Source organism: Notamacropus eugenii, chromosome 3 (genome assembly GCF_028372415.1).
Source record: "Notamacropus eugenii isolate mMacEug1 chromosome 3, mMacEug1.pri_v2, whole genome shotgun sequence".
Classification (NCBI taxonomy): domain Eukaryota; kingdom Metazoa; phylum Chordata; class Mammalia; order Diprotodontia; family Macropodidae; genus Notamacropus; species Notamacropus eugenii.
Window position 1 is genome coordinate 435,514,950 of NC_092874.1, and position 20,936 is coordinate 435,535,885.

Consider the following 20,936-nt stretch of genomic DNA (forward strand, 5'->3'; position numbering starts at 1 on the left):
GGATCGGGGGCCCTGGGCTCAACCCCACGCGTGGGGCTGGGCTGGGCCGGGCTGCGGCTGAGGCTGCAGCAGCGGCTGCGGCTGCTGCAGCGGCTGCGGGCTCCACACTGACACCACCTGCTCGGGGCGGGGGAGGGTGCCCTGCACACTTCGGACCGACGCTCAGGTGAGTGGAGCGGAGCAGGGGCGCGAGGGGGCCCGGGAGTGGGTCGGCCCAAGAGGCGGGCTCTTAGAGACGCCCCTACCCCCCGCGCCAGCTCGGATGTCCGCGAGCACGCGTGGGAGTGGGCGGGGCGTGGGAGTGGGGAGCGGGGATTCGGCTTCAAGGGAAAGGGCCCAGGGTCGGTAGAACTAAGAGGCTTGCTGGATGTCCCAAGACCTAGGGTGGTGGCAGAAACCGCTGGAGATGTCGGAGATGCTGGGGTGGAATTCCGGCTCTGTTATGGGATATGTGACCTTGGGCAAGTCATTTGCCATCTTGGGCCTCAGGCTGCAAAACGAGGAGGTTAGACTAGATTCGCCCTTTTGAACCTAAGCTTGGAAGAATAGATGTTTTATTTTATGATCTTGTGTTGGTTCCTGCTAGGGGTAGGAGGTGGGGAGGGGCAAAGAACAGTTCTGAATCTGAGCACCCAGATCGTTAGGGCATGGATGCCCCCAAATATGCTCACAGTCCTCTCCAAGATAGCCAAGAACTCACCATCTTCCCCCAACCCATTTCACTGAAAAGCTGACTGAGTTCTGGTAGCATAAGAACTTTGTTCTCATTCCTGGTATATCTGGTGGGAGGGGGCCCCTCCTCCGTCCTGGACTAGCCCCAGATCCCTCCCCAACTCCTACCTTAACCACCAAACCCAAACTGCTATTTCGATATCCTGATGCCTAGGAAGGTGGGTGGTTGTAAGCTATCAGCGGGTGTCTTGAGGTGTGTGTCCTGCTCTGCATAGGTGTGGGTGGGTCTGTACTATACCTAGGTTGCTCCTGGGCAAACCTTGGGGTTGGCTGTTAGGATTTCACACCCAGAATCTGTGTGCTTAGGGAGTCACCTGTGCAGGCAGGCCCCTCTTTACTGAGACCACCAAAGGAAAAAGGCTGCCTTTGGAAGGGACTGAAGCTGTGGACATCTCCTCAGGATGGCTGGCTTCTTCTCTAGCAGACAGGCTCCCATGCAAAGGATGCTGGGTTGGGGAGGCTCCCAGAGCTGCTGAGAACTGCAAAGGTTTTCTGGGTAAGCTACTGAGCCCAGGCCCCTTTTATCAGTGCCACTCACCATGTTTTCCTCCCCTACCCCCATTCTCACCCCAGCTCTTTCCTGCCTTCATGGGTATGAGGATGTTGGGAAGAGAGCTAAGATAGCTCTGCCTTGGCTCACTTGCTTTGGGCCTCCATTGCCTCCAGCCCAGGGATCCTTAACCTTTTTAGTGCCATGGACTCCTCTGGCACTTTGATAAAGCCTATGGACTCTTCAGAATAATGGTTTTAAAAGTATACAATAAAACACACAGGATTATATGGAAAACTAATGATACTGAAATAGTTATCAAAATACTTTTAAAAATGCAATGACCCACTGAAATCTGTCCCTTGATCCCTTGGGAGTCCATGGAGTCCAGGTTAAGAACTCCCAGGGTGTCTGGTCTGTGTCTTTGCTCTCTGCCACCCCGCCTCCTCATATCGAGGACTCTGGATTAGTTCCCTAAGGGTATGGGTTTCCTAACCTCTTTTACTTTCTGGAATTTACCTCCCCCACTGAAGTACCAGAGTTCTGTTCCTTTTCAGGTAATTCCTCCCCCCCCCAACACACATACACACCACATAATATCTCCCCCAGTCCACACTCACATACATAGACATCACATAATTCCTTCTGCTCATCCACACTCACACAGACATACATGCCACATATACGCCCCCAACCATACTCACACACAAAGACGCCACATAATTTCTCCCCCCACCATCCACATTCACACACATCCCACTTCTCCAGGCCCCATTCCTCTTGTGAGATTAACTTTCATCTTGGCTTCAATTACTGGGCTAGAAAAATGCATCTTTTCTTTGTCCAGAATCTCAGAATCCCTCCTAATCCACCACATGGAAACATTATAGGATTAGGGTGCCTGGTTAGGCAGAAGGCGGGGCTATGATGGAACAGGAGGTAGGCTCTGCCAGGCAAGGGGCAGGACAGAAGGACTCTGGCACCCACAACGCCTATGGAGGCAGATGTGGGAAGACAGTGAAGGTGAGGACTGCCACTGACATCACTGATCCTTCACCTACCTGCTGCTACAGGACCCTACCCTGGGGTGGGGGTAGGGTGCTTGAAGCTTCTTCCACCTCTGACCACAGGTAGGTGAACTGCTATTCTAGGGAAGTACATGTCAGAGAATAGACAGAGAGCAGGTGTTTCCGGATTGGACCAAACTGTTACACAGTAGGGAAATAGGGGAGAAAGAACAGGGCTCTCATAGGCACAGGCACCTGAATCCCAGATCCATGTCCCTGCTCCCTGCTCCTTCCATTCTCTGTTCAGTGGCTAGAGCTCTGAATTAGGAGTAAGAGGAAATAGGTTCCTCTCCCTTCTGTTACTTAATACTTGAACGACCCTGATCAAGTCACTTTACTTCTTGGGTCTCCATTTCTTCTTCTGTAAAATGAGGAGGCTGGACTAGATGACCTCCAAAGTCTCTTGGTTTTAAATCTGTGATCCCATGATCCTAAGGCATAGGGCCCCAACATGTGCTAAAACACTGGGGAAGCAGAGGCGCTGAACACTTCCACTGTTAGCCACAATCCCTTTTCAGTAGCCTGGGAGTTAGTTAAGATTAAAGCAGGTCTCCCACTTTCCAATCAACAACTCATGACCTGCCTTTCTCTTCCCCGCCTCCCTGCCCCCACTTACTCACTCACTAGCCCTTAAAAATAATCCAACAAGGAAGACTTAAAGAAGGCCAAGGCAAGAGGACCAGGTAGGAGTGGACCAAGAATTGTAGGGAATACAGACTAGGGAAATGTCACTGATGGGATCATTGCTATGAGCTAAGTGACCTGGGAAGAGGGGTGCCAATACAGAGGCTGGGGCCTTTTCTGAAGCAGGAAAAGATCATTTCAGAACCCTCTATCAATAATAATAAACATGGGACTTCCCATTTGTATACTGCTTTATAAAAAACCCTTTCACAACTAGCATCATGGAATTTGGAGCTGAGGGGGAGTGTCTTAGAGATCATCTAGTGCAACCTCATTATTTTATGGATCAGGAAACTGAGACCTAGAGAGGAAGAGCCATTTTCCCTAAGTCATTCAGACAGCAAGAAGCGAACCCAGGTTAGTGCTTTTTGTACCAGACCTCAATGTCTTCTTATTTAATTTGATCCTCACAGTGGTTTCCTACACATAGGAGATACTCTATATTTTCATGATGGTGACTTTAGGTAAGACAGGTATTATTATTAGTCCAATTTGACAGATGGAAAAACTGAGTCCCAAAGTGTGGTCTAAGGCCATGCAGCAAATTCATGTTAGAGGCATGCATGGTACTTGAGACTGGAAGAAGGGTAGAAATCCAGTGAAAACTGCTTCCAGTGGGAGGCTGGGCCAGGGTTAGGAATAGTCAGGGACACTCTGGATCCACCTTCCCCAATCCATCCCACTTTGGAACAACCAGAACCCTGCTGGTCATTTGAGCAACAGATTAAGCTTTTGCTCTCTTGTATTGAGACAGCAGGACAAAAGAGGGAGAAAGAGTCTTTGGGGAGGGGCTGTTGCTAAGAATGAGAGACTCAGAATCTGGAAACCTGGGTTCCACTCTCTAGTCCAGTATCCACTGTGTGACCCTGGTCAAGTTACATTCTCTGAGCTTCAGTTTGTTCCACAGTAAAGGGAGGGTTGACAGCAGGTAATTTTAAAGGTCCCTTTCATCTTTGATGACCTATGAATCTATGCTCATGATGGGAGAGGAGTGGACAAGAGAAAATGCCAGCTAGAAAGGGTTAAATTGACTGCAGTGACTGGAAATGGTGCTCCAAGCCCAGCCATCAGCAGTGTAGGGCTCAGTTAGCCAAGTCCAAGCATCTCTGGGGCCACTGAGCACAGGCAAAGCAGCAGAGATGGATGCAAGGTGAATGAGGGGGGTCTAGGGCCAGCGCCCAGGTAAGGAGCCATCCTTGGGATCCTTTCAGCCTAGGGGCAATGGATGTCAGGGATCCTGGCATGTCCTTTAGACTGCTGAATTGCCCCCTCCCCCTCTCTGCTCCATGGGGCAGGAAGGTAGTGCAGTTACCCCCAATCTCCTACACACACACACACACACACACACACACACACACACACACACACACACACACCATTCAGGCTAAGCTTGGGCACTGCAGGGAGGGCACTGTGCCAGGCACAAGAGAAGGATCAGAGAGGGTGTAGGGAAGAGGGGTAATGTGATAGGAGCACAGTACCCGGTCTCCAGTACAGTGGCCCCAGTGCTGCCAGTAACCACAGCCACTGGTGGGAAACCAAGGGTCTTATTTCCCCTCCTTCTCCCCAAACATAAATCTCCTTTGCCAGAGTGACCTAGGAGACAGCTTCCGAGCTGGAAATATACAACCTAACTTATGATGCTACCTCTCATTTCTTCTTTCCTCCTCCTCCCCCACTGTCACTCAACATTTATGTGCCCTAGTTTTCAGGTAAAAAACTCACTGGGGTCAACCCCAGTGCTCCCTGTTGGTGGACTCCTGATCTGCAGAACCTGCTTCTATATCCCTGTGATATTCAGGGGCTGGAACAAATTCTGGAAACATTCTAGGCACTGCCACCCTCAAAATTCCTCTTTAGGTGAGGGTAGTCTGCTCAAAAATAAAAAAGAGCATGAGTTCAAATCCTGCCCCTGACACCTGTGTGACCTGGAAAGTGACTTTCCTTCACTATACCTCAATTTCCTCAACTGTAAAATGGCAAAATTATACTAGATGATCTTTGAGATCCCTTCCCACTTTAAGCCATCTGATCTAGGTCAGAAAGGAGGCCTTGTTATTATTGATCACCTGCAACAGGGAACCGAGTAAAGCTCAGGATCAGGCTTTTCTTGGGAAAATAGAAGGGTTGGGGCCAGGTGAGAAGGCTTGAGCTGCCTCCATCCTTTAGTCAGGTGCCAACTCATCCCTGGAATAGACCCAAAGCAGAAGCAGGCCAGGACCAGGGATGCTGATGGTTTGGCTATCAGGCCCTGAAGTGAGAGTCCCTGCTGGGAAAGAAGAGATTAGAACTGACTGGTCAGCTCCTCAATCCTGGGGAACCACAGAGTCTGAGCCCAGAGGAAGGACAGAGCACAAACCTGGGAACAAGGTCCTTTAAAAAAAATAGATAGCTATCTAATGCTTTCCTAAGCACTTATTTGTCTATTATCTCATATGACCCTCACAAGTTATTCATTTAACAAGGACTTAGTGTCTATCATGTACAAGCACTGTGCTAGGCAGTAGGTCTACAAGACAGAAGAGAAATAGGCTCTGCTGTCAAAGAACTTGTTTTATGGTGTAATCAACTAAGCTTACAATCCGATGAAACATTATTGTTCACATCTGATAGATGAGAAAATTGAGGATAAGAAGGTAAGTAATTCCTTCAAGATTACAGAACCAGTTAGTGTCAGAGCTGAGAGTTTGTTGTTCAGTCGGTTTTTCAGTCATGTTCTACTCTTCTTTTGGTAAAGATACTGGAGTGGTTCAACATTTCCTTCTGAGACTACAAACTGGTTTTTAAAAAAGGATTTAAAAAAAAATTTTCAAGCATTTTTCTATCTTCTCCCTGCTACTCTCACTGAAAAATAAAAGGGACAATAACTTTGTAACACATAGACACAGTCAAGCAAAAAAAAAAATTCCCCCATTGGTCATGGCCAAACATGTGACTCATTCTGCACATAAGTCTGTCACTTCTCTGACAGGAGAAGCTTCTTCATTGGTCCTCTGGACTCATGATCGATGAGAGTTCTTAAATCTTTCCAGATTGTTTGTTTTTATAATATTGTAACTCTCATTTTACAGATGAGGAAATAGACAAGACTTGACCAACAAGGTCAAGTGATTTGTCTAAGGTCACTTTACTTAAGAGTCAGAACTGAAATTGGCATGTAAGTCTCCTGACTTCCAGTCCAGTACCCTCCCTGTTACTTTCAGATCGGAGGAGACCTGAGGAGGGTCTGGAGTCTGGAGACCTGCTTTTGAACCTCAGTTTCCTCACCTGTGAAATGAAGAGAAGCTGTGCTTATCTGTTACTTACTACTTTGTAAACTTATAGATGCAACACAGATGAATCAGTTTGATTCATGAAGAACTAATTAAGCTCCTACTTATGTGAGGCTTACCAAGGTCCAGAAGATATAAAGAATAAAAAAGAGAAACAGTGTCTTCCCTCAGGGAGTTTATAATTTATATTCCACTGCATCCCCCAATTGTTTTCACCCCGCCACACACATTCTCCTTTCTATTGCAGGTTTGTCAAGGGAAAAGTGAAGGCAAAGGAAGGCACCCCTGGAGAGCTGACATTGACCATGGCCCCCACCACTCACATCTTCCTCTGGAGCCTCTTCCTTATAGCGACCCTCCTTCCTTGCACAGTGCAGGCTGGGCAGCTTTCTAGACAGCTGGAAGGCTCAAGACAAAGCCTTGGAAAACACTCTACTCAGGAATCCCAGCAGGACCATGGGGAATTCCCTGGGACCAGGCACCACAGCCTTAACTCTCAAAACCAGTCCTTGTTAAATCAGGGGGATAGAGGCAAACTTGGCACAGACCTCGTAGATTGGCTCAGACCCACACTGCCTCCTTGGCTCAGGGCTGCTGTGGGGCTGGGAGAAAGTGAAAGGCCCACAAAGTCTCCAAAAAGCTCCATCCTGTCCCTGTCGCCCTCTCCTCCTCTGAGCTCAGTAGCCAGTCCTGGGACTCCTCCCGGTCAGGACAGTGTCACTGGAGCTGTGTGGAAGGAGCCTCCCCCTAGGCAGGAGGGATATAGTTTCATGGATAAATTAAGCACTGGGGATGCAGGAGGCAGAGGTGTAGGGGTCAAGTTTTGGGTTTCAAAAGGACCCATTTCCAAAGACAGAAGGGGTCTTCTGAACTCAGAGCAGACTTCAGGACAAGTGGCTCCATTCCCCCTGGCAGCTGGGTCCCCTGAGGAGTCCCCAACTTTTACACGAACACCTCACCCCAAAGTGTCCACAATTCAGGAGAAAGTAGAGGTCTTGTCCAAAGATATGACAGGCCCCACCCCAGAAGGGATTCCGAGGGAGGACTCCCATTGGAAGGTAGTGAGCATGGATGACGACTATAGTCTTCAAGGGCCATTGGCTGCCCAGGCTCCGGCTCTTTCATGGCTGCCTTCCATGACAACTGACCATGAACACCAGCCACCAAGTAACAGTCCTCTGAGCCCAGGGCCAGGCAGACAGCTGGTTATTCAAACAGACTCTGTCGCCCTTGGGACCATGAACAGTTATGTTCCCTTTCCAATTAATCATGCCCTAAGTCCCACAGTGGGAGCTGGAGAAGGGAAGACAGTGAAAGTACAAAGTTGGAGTGGGAAGGCTACCACCAAAGAGAGGAAGCAAAGCTCCCCAAAACCAGGGGGAGGGCAGAGCTGGAGTGAAGCCCAGATCCCCCAGGCTATCACCGAGAAGAGTTCTGTGTCTTCTATCCTAAGGCCTGAAACCCTCCTAAAGCCTGAGCTGACATCCTCTGTTCCAGAGACTTCCTTTCAAGGTTCCAGGTCCCTGCCCATCTGGATCTCAGCAAATCACCTGCCATCAGTCCAGGCTGAAGAGCCTGACCTCAGGACTGGGCCCTGGAGTACCCATTTTGCCCATCAAATCAGTACCCAAAAGGCTCCCCTCAGCCCCCAGAATGAGTACTCTGACAAGGGGAATGGTTCCTCTGCTACACTTCTCCCCAGCTCCAGGTCACCATCACCTTCCCCTGTCTCCAACACCACAGATCCACTGTCTCCTGAGAGTCAACCTGGGCCAGGTAGGTGCCAAGGGGAGTTTCTAGGCACTAGTCCCTCGAAGTAGGTTCCTTTTCACATAGTTCCTGTATGCTTACATCCTTCCCATTCTCCATCCTAGACCCTACTGGGTTCCTTTGGGCAAGTAAGGAACCATCCCAAGAAAAAAATGTCCAGAGCCTTTCCTCTCAACACTAGAAGCCCTGTCCAGGCCTGGCCTTCCTGCCATTTCCTACAACCCTGGGTATGCCCTATCTAGGAAGTATGGAACTAGAGACTCTGCCTCCAAAGAAGCAGTATTCCAAGAATCTTGAGAGCTCCCTAGTTCAGCTACTGTCATGGAACCATAGACAAGTTGTTTAACCTCTAAGTGCCTCAGTTTTCTCATTTGCAAAATATAAAGAATAATGTTGTAAAAATAATATAAAGTAGTATGAAAGGTTGTCTTGGGAATCAGAGGCCTGGGTTCAAATCCCAGGTCTTCTACTTACTTTAAACCTGAAAGACTTTGAACCACAGTTTTCTCAACTATAAAAGTGACAGGGGATGGGACCAAATGAAAGAACGAAATCAAAAGTTCCTTGGAAATTGTGAATTGTCACACATACAGAATAAATGCAGCAGCAACATGCTTAGGGAAGAGAGTTCTAGACTATGGGTCAGTAAGACCTGTCATTAAATTCTTTCTTTAACATTTAGGAACTATAGGAACATGGGAAAGAGTCACAATCTCTCAGTTGTGTTGGTGGAGGGAGTTGTCATACTGTGAGTCCTCCTCCCCCAGATGATATTATTGTTATTTCAGACACAGGACTCTTGGAAGGAGCTGAAATGATTTCCCCTCAGCGAGTTAGAGGGGCTGTGGAATCCCCCAATTCCCAGAATTCCACCACTCCAACCACTTCTTCTCCTGAGAGGATGATCAATGCCACGAAGAGTCTCCCAGTAGCTGGCCTACCAGGTGAGGAAAGTATTTGTGGGACCTGAATAGGGGGGGAGAGAGGCCCCTTTTCACCCAAATACCCACAGAAGAGAAGATTCCAGATTTGAAATCTGATTCAGAACCCTGATTTGGAGACCAGGAAGCACCTCTAGCCCCGTTCAAAGACATAGGGCTAAAGGACCAGTTATTCATTCATTCATTCATTCATTCATTCATTCATTCATTTATTTATTTAGGGCTGCTAGTCCCCTTTTTAAAAAGCCACTACTTTCCCATTTTCCCTTTACTAAAAAAGGAAGGCAATTCTAGGTGACTCATTTGTGGCCTTAGGAGTTGGGGAGTTTTCCCAAAGCCAAGCAAATTTCTGCCTACCTCTCCATTCTGCAGCTCCACAGAGTTCCAGTTTCTTCTTCTCCAGGGTGCCAGATAACGATGAAGACAGAGACCAAAGAAGTCCCCATAGCTAGATGGCTGGGAGGGGGGAGGGAATAGCCATTTATCTAGCACCTACTATGAGCCAGCCAGTGGGCTAAAGCTAAGCTTTTGCAGTTATCCCATTTGATCCTCACAATAATGCAGCGAGGAAGATGCTTATTTTATGGGTGATCCCTTTCTGCAACCACCGGGGAAGGGCTGTGATCTGTGGCAGTGTTTTCAGGGAGCGCAGAGGTTTTATAGCTGTCCTTGTTACAGGTGGAGAGGAAAGACAGCCGGGGGAGCGGCCTCCCCAGAGCCACCCTCCGGCCCCTCCAGCCTCCTCCGGGCCTTCCCTGACCACTTCCCGCAGGGGTCTCATCCGAGTCACCACCCAGAGAGCCCTGGGGCAGCCGAACCCTCCAGAGCCTTCTCCCAGTCCCGCCGCCTCAGTACTTCCTCCGGATTCCACTTGCGGCCCGAGGGCGTGTGGCTCCCAGGCCAATGAGACGAGCTCCCCGCCGCTGCGCTGGGGGCCCCTGCGGCACACGCTGAGCTTCGCTTGGGAACTCCACGTGTATGGCGCCGGAGCGTTCTTCCTGCTGCTGGCGTTCCTGGCTCTGGCAGGCCTAGTGGCCGCCGCTGTCACGCCCCACGTGCCAGGGCGAGCCCACGCGCTGGCCGCGGCCGCTCTCGTGCTAGCCGCCTCCTTGCTGCGCGCCATCTACTTACTGGCCGACCCGTACGGCTCGCGGGGCCGCTTGGCCGCCCGCACGGGGCTGGTCCTCTACAATCTGCCCTTCCCGCTGCTCGTGACGGCCCTCGGGGCGCTGGCGCTCCTGGGCCTCGGGCAGCTGCTCCCGCCCCGGCTGCGCAGCCTGCGACTGCTCGGCGTGCTGGGCGCGGTGCACTGGACGCTACTGCTGGCGGCTGATCTGCTCTCCCCCTGGCTTCGCCCTCCTCTCAACCTGCTGGTGCAGGGACTGTCGTGCGCCTGGGGCGCAGGGGTGGCGCTGGGTACGCTGCTCCTGTGTCGTCGCTGGCTACTTGGTGCGGTGGAGGTCGGCCCCGAGGGCCACGGGAGGAGCCGAGCCCCGGGTCCCGGTCCCAGGGTCCTGGCTGTGGGCGGGGCCCTGGGATTGCTGGCCAGCGGTTTGCAGCTCGCGGCCGCTGTGTGGCTGTACCCGCTGGCGGGCACCCCCAGCCGATTCTCCTGGCCCTGGTGGGGCGTGCAATTCTGGCTACGCCTGGTGGAACTCTCCTGGGCCGCGGCACTGGCCGTGGTGGCTGGGGTAGCTTCATGCCGCTGGGGACCGAGGCCCACTGAGCACACGTGCTGGGGCAAGCTGCTGCACTATGCATGTCCGCCACCAGGAAAAAACGAGGTGCCTGAGTACCCTAACAACTGCTACGACTGGACTGGCACAGCCGGGGTCGAGCGCGGCGGCACTGATATCAGCAAGAGCCTCATTCGCAACCCTGCGGAGAGCGGGGGATCCCGGCCCCCCAAGGACAGCAATGAGCTGCGAGCCGGACAGGTCCTTCCTAGCCCCGCCGGCTCGGCGGCCTCTCTAGTTCGGGCTGGCCGGAGCCCTAAGTACCCCAACCACGTGGGCCCAGGTCGCTCTCGCAGCAGCGTGTGCCTGGATAAAACTGCGGGGCTGTCGCTCAGCGAGCTGGACTTGCGCCCGCCCTCGCCCATCAACCTGAGCCGCAGCATTGACGAGGCGCTGTTCCGGGAGCACCTGGTCCGCGACAGCGTGTTCTTGCGCTCCAGCCTGCAGTACCCAGCTGGCCTGGGCCGTCGGGACTCGGCCGCTTCCCTGCAGGCTCTCTCCCAGGCAGGGGGCCCCCTCTTGCGTCAGAGGCGCAGTAGTGACCCCGACGGTTCGGGCCTAACCCCTCAGGACCGCTGCAGTTCCTTGACCGACGTGCGGGTCGTCCCCAAGCCTGCCCCCGAGCCGGAGGCCGGGGCAGCGTCCGGGAGCTCGCTGGATAGTTTTTCCAAGGGCTCTCTCAAGATCAGCTGGAACCCGTGGCGCCACGGGCTGTCGTCGGTGGAGAGCCTGCCCCTGGACGAGCTGCCTAGTACTGTGCAGCTGCTGCCTTCCCAGGCCGAGCCAGAGCCCATGCCGGCCCTCGAAGAGCTGGGAGATCCAGAGCGCGAAGCCCGTCGGAGCTTCCTGGCCCTGAGCAAGCAGGTGGACTCGCGAAGTGCCTCCAGCGAGACCATAGAGCTGTAATCTGGCCAGAATGGGGAAACACTGGGGAAATGCAGGCTAGAGAGAAAAGGGGGAGCCTCTTCCCTCTCTCCGTCCCCCACAGCAGCCCAGGGATTATTTTTTACATTTTTTTTTGAACTCTGATTTTGCCCAGGGACTACGACCTTCACTGAGTGGAGGTAAAGCTGAAAGGACAGTAGAGGAAGAGCTTTAGGAGAAGGGGCTTCTGCCCCAGCCCTCTGCTGCCCCCTCAGCACAGAGCCAAGGAAGGAAGGATTCCGAGAGCTCTAATGGGGGACTCGTGCTGCCAGAAGCCCCTTGGAGAGCCACGTCTAAAACTTCCTGCTTTGTGCCAAAAGAAAGAAAAAATAAACTTTTAAAACCAATCTGCCTTGCCCACCCTTTCCTGTCCCTTGTTAGCCCCTCCAGCTCTGTGAAGGGTCAGGTCACCCCTACCATCCCAGGCTGGGCTTTCAACTACCCAAGGATGGGAAAGCCAGGCACTGCTCCAAAATCCATGAAGACTCCACAGTGCAAAGTGCGCTGAACTCAGAAGTCACAGGGCAGAAATTAAAATCTTGGCTTTGCTAGTCATTTAACCCCTTTGGGACTCAAGTTTCCTCATCTGTAAAGTGTGTGTGGGGGGTTAACTACATCACCTCTAATGTCCCTTCTATTTCTAGGTCTAGGACCAGGGAGTTCTGCTTGAAAAATAAGAATGTCTTGGGAGGGAGAATCTACCCACCGGTGGATGGAGGTTGGGAGTGGGCCGTCTTTAGCTACAGAGGCTTTTCTCTGCTTTGGCATCTCAGCTACTCCTAAAGAGCCCCTGATCTAACAGAATCTCATATCCACAAACTACATTCGCTAATCCTTTAACTCTTCCCCAAGGGGACAATTCCTGAAGCTCTCACACTGGAGATGATGGCAAACCCTTTCCTTCTACCACTCAACCCCAGTGGCCAATCCTTCTAATTCTTCAAGTTCCAAAGGGAGATGAGCCTTCTTCCTTAGCACCTTCTGTTCTCTGGGGTGTTGAAAAGTTTATAAATCAAGATTCAAAGTCAGAAGATCTGGGTGTGATTCCCAACTCAAAGGGCCTAGGATGAATCATTTAACCTTTGTGAGACTGAGTTTTTCCTCTTTGAAAAATGAGGATAGTAATATTTTGGCCCAAAATTTTGGGGGAATTTTTTTTACAGTTTCACACAAAGGGCAATGAAGAGGTGCATGATGGGAGTGAGTAGAGTGTGACATGTAACAAAATAAGGAATTCTGAAGAACTAGAGCCAAGGATGTCCAAGAAATAAATTATGAGTGGGAGAAGATGGCAAGTGGGTTATGGGCAAGACTGAGGGATAGCAAGGTGGGGCAGGGTATCCTTAAGAAGTCAAGGACAAATGAAAGAATTCTTTTGTTTGATTGGTCAGCCATGAGGGGCAACCTTGGGGGAGGACAAAGACACCGAATGGTAATGTTAAGAGGGATGGGTGAATCAGGACAGCCCAGACAGATCAAGGTGATCAAAGGCCCTATCTCACAGGGTTACCATCAGACAAATGTACAATACCATCAGACAAATGAAGGCTAGAACCTAGAGCAGATGGCGGGGTGTCTTAGAGAGGCTGGAGTCACTGCTTGATTTATGAAGAGCTTTATTTTCCTGAGATGAATAAATAGTTGAGTCAAAGTGGGCAAAAGCAAGGGCAGGGACCATGCAGGAGGATTCCGTCCCTCTGCTCCCCTCCCCTTGCATGGACTACCTCCCTCTGCCTCCCAGTTCCCAGGACTAAAGAGGGGAGAAGGAAGAAGGTAGGACACAGCTGTGTGGCCAAGATCATAGGCACTACCAAAATGGGGAAATGATTCTTAAAAATCACTTAACTAGGACCGGTTCTCTCCTTCATTATCTTCTTCCCACCCCCCTCCCCAACTCCCCTAAAAGTTCTGGGCTCTGCCCCCAGGGGTATTTTTTCAAAATCCTTCCATTGTTAGCTCCTAAAACAGACAGGCCTCAGCATCCCTGGAGGGCCCAGAGCCCCAGTGCAAAGGGGAGGGGAGGGCCCCAGGAAGTTCATCTGGTAGAGAAGGGGATTGTGGTGGAGAAGCCAGAGGAAAGGGTGGGACCCTGGCTCAGTCCCCACACATAAAAACAAAATAATTGTAGCCCTAGCCTCTGGCTAGGAGGGAGACATCTGCCCTGTCTCCAGCTCTGCCTAGGAGGACCACATCTGTGAAGATGGAAGCCAAGGAACAGAGCGAGGCACTGAGCTTAGCAGAGGACTGGTGTGGCACCTGGCAGCCAGCAGTCCTTATTCAGTGGGGCTTGGGTTAGAGCTAAGGTTTGCTGATCCACCTCATCCCAACTCTGGCTTCTTCCCTCCTTGGCACAAACCTTAACTTGCCCAAGCTGCCTCCCCATCTGGATCCAGTCTCCCCCCAGCATCAGTTTCCAGGTTTTCCCCGTGTCAGCCCCTGGGGCTGAATCTGAGCCAACCACCCTTGGCCCTGTACTGTAGAGAGGGAGGAGGGCCCTCCCTCCCACTTGTAGCAAGTGTCTATCTGCCTTTGATGAAGCCGTCCAGCACCCGGTCACTACGCTCAGACAGCCAGTACCCAGCCATGGCAGCCACAGCCCCGATGAAGATGGCAGTGAAGACCATGTCACCTTTGGCGGCCAGCGTGGCCAGGGCACAGATGATGACACCAAAAAACATCTGCTGCAAGACTACCACCTCATCGTCTGTCACCTCTGAGAAGAAGCCACCAGGCTTAGGATCTACAGATGAGAATGATAAGAGATCAGCGCGCAGACACCGCTTGGAGCTTTACGGTGTTTTCCACACATGACTTCTTGGAGTCTAACAACAGCGTCTGGGGTAGCTGCTGTCACTGGGTCACTATTCTCATTTTCGAAGATGAGTAACCATCTTTAAAAGAGATTGCCCAGTACCCCCAAGTGAGTCTGAAATCAGATATCCTGACTCCAAGTCTAAGGTTCTATCCACTAAGCCATGCTGGACAGAAGCCAGCCCAGACCAGGGGTGAAAGCTGAGGATGGGAAGCAAAGCCTTGGGAGGGGAGTAATCTGGGGGAAGGTGGTCAAGAACAGAGCACACACAGAAAGTAAGCATTGGGGGAAGGTCTATGGACACTAAAGAATGAATGTGACAATCATCTAACAGACGGGACTGTGTCCCATTGGCCAGATAGACAGACACTGAATACGCCTCTATGTGATCACACTGGGGACTGAGAGGAAGGGCAGGACACTGAGCTCACACACATCCACCAGGCTGCCCCGAGGCACCCCACCACAACGGGTCTAAAGGCCTGATTTCTACATGCAGAACACATCTCACCTTCAGGCTGCCGAGGCACACAGCCCTCCTGGCTTCTCTCATAACCCTCTTCACAGGCACAGCGATAGCTTCCATCCGTGTTCTCGCAGAGCTCGTGAGCACCCGTGCACACCTCTACCTCACCTTCACACTCGTCCACATCTGGGGGATGGAAGGGAAGTCATGCCTTATTTGAAGGCAACCTTCCAACAGGAGCCCTGGACATTCTGACCCAGAGTCTCTGGCCCCACCACATTCCTCAGTGCTAGGTAGACCAGATAGCTTGTTGGTGGTCAGCACAAAATGGGAGGAGCCCCTTACCCAAACATTTGGCTCCATCTCGTCGGTAGCCCACACTGCACCTCTTGCATCGGGCAGGCCCTGCCCCCATACAGCCAGCACAGGCTTTGGCACAATCTGGGGAGAAAGGGAAGAGGAAGAGCTGAGATCTGACAGCATTGTGAAGGCCAAGAACTTAGGAAGGAGGAGTGGGGGGGTAAGCAGTAAGAGATAGAAAGAGGTGCTTACCCTCCCAGGGGCCTCGCTTTCTCTCCCGGGGGCCTCGCTCTCCCTCCCGGGGGCCTCGCGCCTCGCTTTCCCTCCCGGGGGCCTCCCTTTCCCACACTTCCACCTTCAAAGCTGGGTCTGACCTCGGCACTCATAGGACCCATCCGTGTTCACGCAGAATTGATTGGCTCTGCAGGTGGCCATCTCTGTCCCACACTCATCGATATCTGTGGAGAAGAGGGGGGCCTGGAGAGATGCCTGCCTTCCTCCAGCCCCTAACTCCCTCTGACTTCATAGGGACCCAGTCCTCAGAGGCCCCACAGTACTCTCTGTGTACCTACAATAGTTTATTCTTTTCAAGTTTTTTCACACCCATTAATTAGTTCATCTGACGCTTATGAAGCCCCAAAAGGGAAAAGTACTTTTAGCCCCATTTTCCCCTAATTTTTAAAAACATCTTTATTTAAAGTTTTGAGTTCCGAGTTCTGTCCCTCACTCTCCTCCCCACTCCCTGATACAGTAAGCAATCAGATACAGGTTATACATGTGCAATTATGCAGAACATTTACCTATTAGTGATTTTGTACAAAAAGACCCAAATAAAAGAAAAAAATGAAAGAACGTGAAAAATAGCATGCTTCAGTCTGTATTCAATCACCACAGACTGTTCCTGCTCTGGAGGTGGACAGCATGCTTCTTCACTAGGCCTTTGGGACTGTCCTGGATCACTGTACTGCTGTCAATGCTTAAGTCCCTCAGTTCTTTGCTGAACAATATTTTTAGCCCCATTTCTACAGCCCAGAGAGTTTCAATGACTCATCCAAAGTCACATAGCTCCTTAGGGCACAGAGATGAGAATCCAACTCTCCTGACCCCCTGGCACAAATAACTCCTCTCTGGGGCAGGCCTGGAAGGTGGGGGAGCTCTGTCCATGATTCTGCTCCACTGCTATACTCACCCACACACTTCTGCTGGTGCAGGGCCCAACCCTGTTTGCAGCGTAAGCAGTTACCCTCCTTGGGGCCGGAGCAACGGGAACAGGGGCCAAAGCAAGCTGATGGAAGCAGGAAGAAAGGGAGGGATGTGGTGAGATGGCAAAAGATGGGGGACCCCATCCACAGCTGAGCAGACCATGCCACCTCCACCCCCAACCCAACGGCCTCCCTCTCCCTGACCACTACCTACCCTCACATACCAGGTGACTGGAGTTGCGAGTAGCTTCATAGTAACCGTCCCCACACTGGGCACAGGTGGGGCCCCCATAGCTGGGCTGGCAGTCACAGCGCCCACTGCCCTGTCGGGTGCCCTCCCCGTCACAGTGCCCATTACCACTGCATGGCTTCTCTGTACCTCCAGGACAGGCTGTAAGGAAACATCATCCATCCTAAGCCTGGGACAGCCCTAGAGCTGGGCTGACAGAGCCAGAATCCTCCGGTCTTTCTCCCAAATATCCGCAGGCACATGCAGCCCCCAGAACAATCCTCACCCTTCATCTCCACCATGGTGATTGGGTCTAGCTGTTACACTACCATACCAGCATATGGTACCACCCTTGCCTTTTTCAAAACCCTTCTCCACTTTTAAAAATTCATTTCATCTTCATAACCACCCTGGGAGCTGGACAAGTATCATTATCCCCAGTTTGAACAAAGAGGAATTAAGGCTAGGTCATAAGACAAATGGAGGTGAAAGAAAGGACACAGCTTAACTACATAAGGGTTAGAGGAGATCACAGAAGAAAAAATGGGCAATTTTTACCAGATTTCAAAATTGAAAAGCTTTTGCACAAGCAAATCAATGCAGTTGGAATCAGAAAGTAGGAAGATGAGACTGAGAAAAATGAAATGGTTTCCCCAAGAGCACAGGTTCTATGCCCCACTCTCTGCAGTGTCCCTGAAAAGGGAACAGATGCCCTGGATGTGCCCACCACCCCTAGTCCCAGAGGCAGCTTGAACAACTCACCCAGGCAGGAGGGCCCATAGGTTCCAGGAGGGCAGCAAACCTTTAGGGAGTCCATGCAAAGCCACTGGAAGAGATCTGGGGCCTGATGCTGCCTGAGAGGATGGGGGCACGATTAAAGGTGCAGGACAGAATATATGCCACAAAGAACAGGGTCAAGGTTCCCTGAAGGAAGAGGGTCCTAGATCACCTAGCCCAGGTCCTCCCTCTCCCAATGCTCACCAACCAAGGAGCCACAGATTCAAATTTTAAGACTTGTATGGAAGGGAGACATCATCCAGCCCTATTCCCTTTACAGAGAAAAGAGCCAGAGTCCTGGGAGGCTAATTGGCTTGGTCCCACATCAGACTTCCAGGTTTCCTGATTCCAAATCCAATGCTCTTTGTACCACACCAACTTGTTTCCCAGATGAGTTGTTTCCCAAAATAGAGCTCAGTTCAGTTTGATTCAATTAAAAAAGCATTTATTGAGCACTCTTAACACTGTGCTAGGTGCTGAGGCTCCAAAGACAAAAATCAGCAGTCTGCCTTCAATCTAATGGGAGTGGGGGACCCAAAAGCTCAACACAGCAAAGATGACACAAGATGGAATATGATATGGGCAAAGGGGATCCAGCAATGGCCCAGTATTTGGATTGATGGGAAATGTGCCCCCATGCCAATGTGTGCTCCCCCCAGCTCTCTCCTGACACCCCAGGGGAGCCCACTCACTTGTGGAACCACCAAGTCTCCACCAGCTCTTCGCTCTGCTCCAGGAGTCGGTGACACTCAAAGTCAGATTTGCTGCACACGGCCTCTAGCACTTCCACCAGCCGAGTCTCACTGGCCACACAGTGGATGAACAGGCTGAGGCTCAGCCCTGCTCCTTGCCCAAGACTCCCTCCCCACCCCAGCCCGGCACAGTCAGTGAACCCTGCCAATGGCACCTAGCAGAGGGGAGGTTCGATCTACACAGCAGGCTGATGACCCTTGAATGCTCCAGGTCCCCAATGTGGCACTGATTGGAAATAGAGGAGAATCCCCATTTTATTGGGAAAATGTGCCCCTGAGGCCCCAAGGTCCTCCAACCCTTGAAACTACCTGTCCTTATATTTAGACAGCTTCTCCTCCTCCCAGGCAGTGTTCCCTCCTCCAAAGTTGTCCCGAACTGTGCGTTCCAATCCCTGGGCAAAAGAAACTCTAGAATTCAGCCCATTCCAAAATGAGTGGCCCTGCCTTAAACACTTAAAAAGCATGAGGTTCCTGGGGGTAGGTGTGGGGGATAGCTGGAGGGACTGGAAAAAATACCCACCTTGCTGAAGCTGTTCACCAGGTCCCGACAGGTGTGACAGGGCTGTGACTGGAGCCATACAGGGAGAGGGAAGTTCAAAAAGAGGCACAGGCCCCACAGCACGGTGGGAACCAGGCCTCTCCAGAGGGCTGGAGTCATCTTCCTGGGTGGTGAAGGGACGAGGGCCACTTTGCTCAGGAAACTAGGGGAGAGTAACAAGGGTAGTGGTGAGCATATGGAATGGAGGAGGAACAATATATAACTGGCAAGGGACTATTGGGGCAGATGGGGGAAGATGGGACAAGTCTTCCTGGAAATCAGGAAAGAAGGAAGGGCAGGAGGTAGAGAAATAGTGAGAAGCAATCACTGTTTCCTGGGAAGTGGGCAGTAGTATTAGGAGGAATTAATTAGGAAAGAAGCCAGTGACTAGGAAACTCTAAACGGGGACAGGACTTGGACTTTCAAGTTAATGGGATGGTACTGGGGTAGGGAAAAAGAATGAGGAAGAGGCACTGGCCCAGGTGTGTGTGTAGGGGTGGGTGGGGGGCTGTTAGGGTTGGGAGGCTAGGATTATAGTAATGGGGGAAGTGGAAGGGGGCAAAAACCTGGCCCAGCAAAGGGACGGTGTCTACTGACATGTATGTAGGGAGTATTTAAAAGAGGTGAACTGGACAGAGCAACAAGGGAATGCCAAGGGTGAGGGGTGGGAGAGAAGGGAGGAATGAGAGGAGAGGAAGAGGACAGAATCACGGTATTTCCAGCGAAGGAGTCAAGGGGGGGGTGGGGTGAGGGGAGGCTTATAAAGATATTGAGGGGAAGAGGAAAGTATGGGGAAAGGCTAATGTTAACTGAGACACAGAGAAAAGGGGCAATATGGGGGGGCTATATAGTAACCACAGCACTGAGAGGAAGGGCACGGTATTAGGGGTGCTGATATTAAGCAAGGTATGGAAAAGAAGAGGGAAATATTAAAGAAGCTGATATAAATTCTGGAGCGGAAAGGGAAGGCAGAAACATGGGGGAAGGGGACCTTAGAGTACCATATAAAGAGGAGGGCAATATCAGAGGAGCCGGTATTAGCTGGTGTATTCAGAAAAGAAGGCAATAGCAGGGTCTGATATTAACTAAAGTACTGAGATGAGAAAAATATTAGGGGACTGATATTAGCCAGGAAAGGGGTAATACTGGGGGGAGGAGCCTGATTTTAACCAGGTATTCCGAGGGAGATGGTAACATTGTGGGATAATATTAACCAATCTTAGGGACTAATATTAACCATGGTATTGTGGGGAGTAGGGCAATATTGGGGGACTGATATTAACCAGGGTATTAAGGGAAAGGATGTTGGCAGAGCTTTAATCAGATATGGGGGGCTGATATTAACTAGGTATTCAGGGGGAGGGACAACACTGGGGGGCTGCTATTAACTAGGTATTCAGGGGGAGGGACAACACTGGGGGGCTGGTATTAACTAGGTTTTCAGGGGGAGGGACAACACTGGGGGGCTGGTATTAACTAGGTATTCAGGGGGAGGGACAACATTGGGGGGCTGGTATTAACTAGGTTTTCAGGGGGAGGGACAACATTGGGGGGCTGGTATTAACTAGGTTTTCAGGGGGAGGGACAACATTGGGGGGCTGGTATTAACTAGGTATTCAAGGGGACGGACAACATTGGGGGGCTGGTATTAACTAGGTATTCAGGGGGACGGACAACACTGGGGGGCTGGTATTAACTAGGTTTTCAGGGGGAGGGACAACATTGGGGGGCTGATATTAACTAGGTATTCAAGGGGACGGACAACATTGGGGGGCTGGTATTAACCGCGGTGGGGGAGGGGCAGGAAGAGAGGGGTGGGGGGAGGAGATCCCTGGGGGCGGGGGGATGACACATGCCCCCCTCCCCCGCTCAGTTCCGGGGTGGGGCGGGGCGGGGGAGGGGAGAGGAGGGGGCGGGACCCGCGGAGGGTGGGGCGTCCGTACCCGCCGTCTTCCGGAGCACGGATGGCCTGGGGGCTCCAGGGCCGCGCCCAGCCCCGCCGCCCTCACGCCGCCGCCGAAGCCGCCGCCGCCGCAGCCTCCGCGCGGCTCGGGGCCTCCGCAAGCTCCGCAGTCCAGGGGGCGGAGCCAGCGCTTCCACCAATGGCGTTGGGCCATGTGCCCCGGCGTCACTGCCCGAGCGGCCAATGGCAGCGCGCTCGGGGTGCACCTGTCCGGGCTTTTAAAGCGACGACGCGCGGCCGCGCGAGGGCGGCGTCCCGGGCTCCCGAGGCCTTTCCCAGAG

General features: G+C 51.9%; 2 protein-coding genes across 3 annotated transcripts; one reads left to right on the forward strand and one right to left on the reverse strand.

The window, feature by feature from the left end:
- The first annotated feature begins 52 nt into the window (after window positions 1–52).
- PRRT3 (proline rich transmembrane protein 3) lies at window positions 53–11,959 on the forward strand. Of its 2 annotated transcripts, none has more exons than XM_072598522.1 (4): window positions 53–166; window positions 6,493–8,021; window positions 8,804–8,959; window positions 9,635–11,959. In XM_072598522.1, exons 2-4 carry the CDS (start codon window positions 6,551–6,553, stop codon window positions 11,596–11,598), a joined length of 3,591 nt encoding a protein of 1,196 aa, XP_072454623.1. In that variant the 5' UTR covers window positions 53–166; window positions 6,493–6,550; the 3' UTR covers window positions 11,599–11,959. The 2 variants fall into 2 exon arrangements, with proteins under 2 accessions (XP_072454623.1, XP_072454622.1); XM_072598521.1 differs by lacking the exon at window positions 53–166 and adding an exon at window positions 588–1,228.
- Window positions 11,960–13,215: 1,256 nt separating this feature from the next.
- Window positions 13,216–20,859, reverse strand: CRELD1 (cysteine rich with EGF like domains 1). Its single transcript, XM_072598536.1, has 11 exons — window positions 20,636–20,859; window positions 18,675–18,855; window positions 18,464–18,546; window positions 18,095–18,205; window positions 17,388–17,479; window positions 16,611–16,787; window positions 16,384–16,479; window positions 15,569–15,652; window positions 15,240–15,335; window positions 14,940–15,080; window positions 13,216–14,356 (listed from the first exon to the last, which is right to left on the reverse strand). The coding sequence occupies exons 2-11, from the start codon at window positions 18,810–18,812 to the stop codon at window positions 14,136–14,138; spliced, it is 1,239 nt and encodes a 412-aa protein (XP_072454637.1). The 5' UTR covers window positions 18,813–18,855; window positions 20,636–20,859; the 3' UTR covers window positions 13,216–14,135.
- Window positions 20,860–20,936: the final 77 nt, after the last annotated feature.

Bases quoted from the DNA above. Each gene is read 5' to 3' on its own strand.
- PRRT3 (XM_072598522.1), top strand. From the start codon at position 6,551: ATGGCCCCCACCACTCACATCTTCCTCTGGAGCCTCTTCCTTATAGCG. The intron at 8,022-8,803 runs GTAGGTGCCAAG...TTGTTATTTCAG, and splicing joins TGAGAGTCAACCTGGGCCAG to ACACAGGACTCTTGGAAGGA. The intron at 8,960-9,634 runs GTGAGGAAAGTA...TCCTTGTTACAG, and splicing joins CCCAGTAGCTGGCCTACCAG to GTGGAGAGGAAAGACAGCCG.
- CRELD1 (XM_072598536.1), bottom strand. From the start codon at position 18,812: ATGACTCCAGCCCTCTGGAGAGGCCTGGTTCCCACCGTGCTGTGGGGC. The intron at 18,547-18,674 runs GTGGGTATTTTT...TCTTTTGCCCAG, and splicing joins TGGTGAACAGCTTCAGCAAG to GGATTGGAACGCACAGTTCG. The intron at 18,206-18,463 runs GTAGTTTCAAGG...CTGTGTGGCCAG, and splicing joins CTGTCTAAATATAAGGACAG to TGAGACTCGGCTGGTGGAAG.